The 5,496-nt window shown below is 43.9% G+C and overlaps 1 protein-coding gene across 1 annotated transcript; it reads left to right on the forward strand.

Moving 5' to 3' along the window:
- Nucleotides 1-1,136: 1,136 nt before the first annotated feature.
- On the forward strand, nucleotides 1,137-2,333 carry LOC308309648 (ubiquitin-conjugating enzyme E2 Q2-like; the record flags this gene model as incomplete). The annotated part of the gene is made up of 1 exon (XM_080755558.1): nucleotides 1,137-2,333. One exon carries the CDS (start codon nucleotides 1,137-1,139, stop codon nucleotides 2,331-2,333), a length of 1,197 nt encoding a protein of 398 aa, XP_080611684.1.
- Between the last annotated feature and the right edge of the window lie 3,163 nt (nucleotides 2,334-5,496).

A 5,496-nucleotide genomic window follows, 5' to 3' on the forward strand; every position in this document is an offset into this window, starting at 1 on the left:
ACAATATTAAAGTGCTTGACTTAAACCTGTCTTAAAGTCTCTATTGTAAACATAAGAGTAACTCGAATGAATTGGACAGACAACTAGTGCTACAGGATTCTTGCTAGAAATTAGATCTCATATAGGTGTCTGAATCTAGATTGCGATCTTTTTTCGATTAATTGTGCAGCACTAGATTTATGCAAGGGAAGTAACATGCTGCAGCTTTGATGGCTTCATAGATTAATTTGACAGCATATCATCAGTGTATGAATGATATGTTGTTTACAAACATCTTTGCCAATAATATGTACAGTTGGATTCATGTAACGTTAATGTGAATTTTTAGATTTATTTTTTATGTGTAACAATCTGTGTTCCATTTCCAAATTGTTTTATATTCCGTTTTAATATTTTTCTCTTTTTCAGCTTAAGCTTAAACTTTGAGATCATATCAGACTGAAACTTTTGTTTCTATTTTTGCACTACAATATTTTTCGTTGTAGGGGTGTAACTAGCAATTGCGTTTGGGCCCAGAGGCATTTGGGGCCCATGGCCGCCCACCCGTGCCGTCGGTGACCAGCCTGTGTGCAGGCCTACTGACGTCCCTTTAGGTTGGTTTAGCCAATGTTCATTTGGGGAATATTTTAAATGGCCCTTGTTGGAAATTGTTCAGGATGAAAGTTACTGAAAGTTACTGTACATATATCTGCTCCAAAATGGAGTTGGGTGGTTTCTCCCGACAGCAACAATATGTAGCTTCAAAAGCTCATCAGTTTGAATGGAATATTCATTTATTTCTCAAAACATATAATGTAGCCATAGAGTAGGTTTCTCTAGGTTGCCCTCGGTGATGTAGCAGTGACAACACAGTGTTACGTAATTTGGTTCTTTTATAAAAGTCACAGTCGGCCGTACAGTCAAAGAAAAAGAGAACACAAGCCAACCAAACTAGACCAAGTACAGTAAGTGCTTATAAAAAGGGTACTTTAATTTCCTAACTAGTCTGTGTACTTTTGCTAGCCATTTGGCTAGCTATTCTGCTCAATAAACATTTTGTTACTAGACAGTGTTTTGTGAGGACCAGCAGTCCCTGACGTCAAAGTCCACATCCCGTTCTTTGACAATCTCCCCCCTTCGTACGGCTCGCGCTGAAGATGTCTGTGTCGGGGCTGAAGGCGGAACTGAAGTTCCTGGAGTCTATTTTTAATCCGAACCACGAATGCTTCAGGATCATCGACTGGAAGCCCGACGAGCTGAGATGCCAGTTCAACCTGACCAGAGAGAAACCGTTGATCATCCATTGCAACATAACGGAATCCTACCCCTCCATGCCTCCGGTGTGGTTCGTGGACTCCGATGACCCAAACCTGGCGCAAGTCTTGGAGCGTTTGGAAGATGTGAAAAGTGTCAACACCCTGCTCGTGCATCAGCTGAAGAACCTCATCTGTGACCTCTGTCAGTTGTACGACCTTCCCCAGCACCGCGATGTGAAGTTGTTGGACGAGCCCCTACCTGCAGCGGGCCCCGGAGGACAGGAACGAGGGCCTTCGACCGCCTATGAGGTCACATCCGAGGAGGAGGAGGAGGAGGAGGAGGAGGAGGGGGAGGACAAGCAGGAGAACCGATCTACAGACATAGAAGACCTGGACCTGGATGATCTGGATCTGAACCTGGACTTTGACCCGGACGACTATAATTCAAAAGAGGAGGATGGGGAGGAGCCAATGGATGGCGAGAAGAATTCGGAAGACGACGGCATCGAAAAGGAGAACCTCGCGATCCTGGAGCGGCTCCGCATGAACCGGAGGCGAGATCACCTGAGCGGAACCGTGTCCGGTTCGGTGCAGGCCTCTGACCGGCTCATAAAGGAGCTCAGAGACATCTACAGGTCCCCGAGTCACAAGGCGGGCGTCTATTCCGTGGAGCTCGTCGATGACAGCCTCTACGAGTGGAACGTCAAGCTGAGGACGGTGGACCCAGACAGCCCTTTACACCGGGACCTGCAAGTCCTCAAGGAGCAGGAGGGAAAGGATTACATCCTACTAAACGTCTCGTTTAAAGATAACTTCCCCTTTGATCCGCCAGTGTTGCGGGTAGTTTCGCCTGTGCTTTATGGAAACTACGTCATTAAAAGAGACGCCCTGTGCATGGAGCTCCTCACAAAGGAGGGCTGGAGCAGTGCCTATTCCATAGAGTCCGTTATCATGCAGGTCACTTTCACATTGGTCGAGGGAAAGGCCAGAGTGCAGTTTGGAGGCGGTCCGTTGCAGTTCAACTTTGCCGGTAGTAGATATCCATTCCTGCACTTTGACATGCCATATCATTACCTTTTTACCACTAGGTTCTCCTGAAGGAACGCAAGACCTGGAACGTATCTGTCACCGTAGCTTTTAACCACTTTAACCATTATTTTAAACTTAAGCTGTTGAAAAATAGCAGATATACAAGCTCATGGCACAGCACAGAGTGAGCTTGTAGATCTGCTATTTCTGAAAAATCACGAGAACTTTTGCTAATTTTTAAATATATAATTTCACAGTGAATGTTTTTAACTCATATCTTTGCTTCTGGGGGGTCCCTAGAACAAACTATTTTGGGGGTTGGCGGCCAATTGCATACATTTTTGGGGTCCTTGACATGAACTAGTGATAGAGAAACATAGGTGTTTCAGAAGATTATTTTTTAGAATATGCATGCCTCAGGTCTTAATGATTTAGAACAGGGTCTGTGTGAGTTGGTGCAGTCTTTCTAATGTCACAAACCGCTGGACCAATCACCGCCAAAGTGTACGGTCCGTGCTGCCAGCAGGCCTATACTCATGTCATAAGTGACTATGATGTCATCGACTGGCCACATGAAGCCAGAAATCCAGAACATGATTGGATCCTGTCTTGTCAACTTCTCACCGATTTATTTGTTTTGTACATTTTTACGCTATGTCTCCACCTCCAGAGGCTAGCCCCTCTATTAGAGGATCTGCTTGGCTTAACTTCAGTTATGTTGTGCCATAGCTCCTATGGTATCCGGAGAACTCGCCGCGGTTTAGTGCATTTTAGTTTTTAATTTAAATTGCATTGAATTGAGAGAGAGGAGATATAGTTGTTTAGAGTTCACACTAGATGAAGTATGGGAATTCTAAAGTTTAAACACCAAAGTACCGAAACAATGTAATTAATTAGTAAACAATATCCTGAATCGGTAGGCCTACTATCATTGGTATTCACATACTCAACTTTGTATCATTATAGAGCTGACCATTTAATTGCACAAAATAATTTGATCACTTTGGAAATTAACTGTAACATCTGTGGGGTTGACATACTATACAGTACACTGATGAAGACAGCACGTTAGCATAACGATGAAGACATTGGTGTGTGTGTGTGTGTGTGTGTGTGTGCGTGCGTGCGTGCGTGTGTGCATGCGTGCGTGTGCGTGCACGAGTGTGTGTGACACAGCTTGGCCTGTTGTGACACGGCTTGGCCTGTTGTAGCGCCACCATGAGGCTGATTTGAAAACTGTCAAGTGGCATTTCTTCCTCAGCCTAGTGGGAATATGCATGCAGTTTCACCGCAATCGGAAGCTGCGTTGAGTAGTTGTGGCAATTTGTACAAAGCGGGCTACTCCTGAAAGGTTTAGAAGCCAATCGTAGGCAATGAAGGTGGGTTATGAGAAATCAAACAAACGCGTCTTGATCACATGACTATGGAGAGCATGTGTACCGATTTGCATGAAATTTGGATAAATTTGAAGGAGTAATATTAGAAAATGTGTTTTACATATGTCGACTTCCTGGTGGCGCTATAAAGAGCAGATGTGAAAAATTCCAGGCAAAGGTTTTTCCTTGGCCTCTAGGGAGTTGGCATACAAAGTTATCCACAGATCTGTGCAGTTATAGGTAAAACACTTTTTGGCTAGTTATAGCGCCACCATGAGGCTGAGTTGAAAATGTTCACGTGGCATTTCTTCCTCTGCCTAGTGGGAATGTGCGTGCACAATTTCACGGAAATCTTACACGGAAAGTTATTGGTTAAATGCTCTGTCTTGTAGCAAAAACATAAGCGTAACTAAAATGAATTGGACAGGCAAACAATGCTGCACTTTTGCTCAAATTTAGAAATGAGTTTGCATAGGTGTCTAAATCTAGATCGCAATCATTTTTTGATTAATTGTGCAGTCGGTGACACCGTCCTCATCGTATGAGAACCACTCAACCAATCGCCTTCAAACTTGTTATTTGTATTTACGCCCGCGGAAGTGCAGTGTCAATAGAACCAGTGCGCAGCACAATTACGTGTAAAGTCAATGCAAGGACGCAAATTCGTGCTGAGTCTGACAAAGTCACCTGCGAATGACATACACGAATGTGACGCGATGCGATGGTACTGCATTAGCAATCTTAAATGTTGAGGTGTGTTTTTTTTTTGAGTGGTGCAAACCGTGCAACCACTCCAAGGAACAGCAATGTCCGTGTTGGTTCACCTATGTGACGTTAATGAGCACCAGTATGAGTACCAGTAGGGGCTGCCAGAAACAGAGAGAGAGAGACAGTGCTGCACTGTTGCCTGCTAATGAGAGAGAGAGAGAGAGAGAGGAGGGGGGAAGGGGGTAGAGAGAGAGGGGAGTTGCAACACTCAGTTCACACGGGTGTGATTTTTTTTTTAATGGGGAAATATGAGAAACCAGATTCATAGATTCAGATTCACTAGATTAATTGATACAATTCTAGATAAAGCCTCCCAGCATGTGATTTTTCTACAGTGCTGGGGTTGCTGATGCATTGAGTACAGTGCTGTCTCCAACCTCAGTGTATGAGTGCATCAGCCCTAAAATATTGATGAGCTATCCCAGGCTAACCTCTTTTTCATTCTGGCCCTGAGGTTAACATCATAATGAAAATGCTAATGCCACATACAGTAAATATAGTACTGTATATTACACACACTGTAACATAGACACATGCACTAAATCACTAGCTTAAACACAGATACCACTCTGCAGACCTAAGCAGACCTATTGTGTGAGCATGCATTCTTCCGTGTGCTGTGGATGTACATACATAAATGTAGCTAGCGTGCCCACTCGCGCATGTGTGCACGCACGCACACATGCATGCACATGCACGCATGTGCACACACACACACACACACACACACACACACACACACACACACACACACACACACACACACACACACACACACACACACACACACACACAGTCTAATAGTGCTGACACAAAAATGGCAGTACTGTTACTTGTTATTTGCACCCAGGGTGATTTGCCATACCTGAATAGTCGAACATCTCTTAACATCCCACCTCTTTTCTACTTCTTAAAAGTATTGTATATGCTGATGAAACTGCTACTGCATTGATGAGGCAATCCTTTGCTGTTCTTTTTACAGCATGTGAGTCGGACAATCCAATGGGAAGATCAATTCAAGTGTGACTATATATTTCTCAGTGGTTGGAAAAGTACTCACATTTTGTACTTAAGAAAAAGTATCAATA

The sequence above is a fragment of the Protomyctophum bolini genome, assembly GCF_963924005.1.
Source record: "Protomyctophum bolini genome assembly, chromosome: 22".
NCBI lineage: Eukaryota > Metazoa > Chordata > Actinopteri > Myctophiformes > Myctophidae > Protomyctophum > Protomyctophum bolini.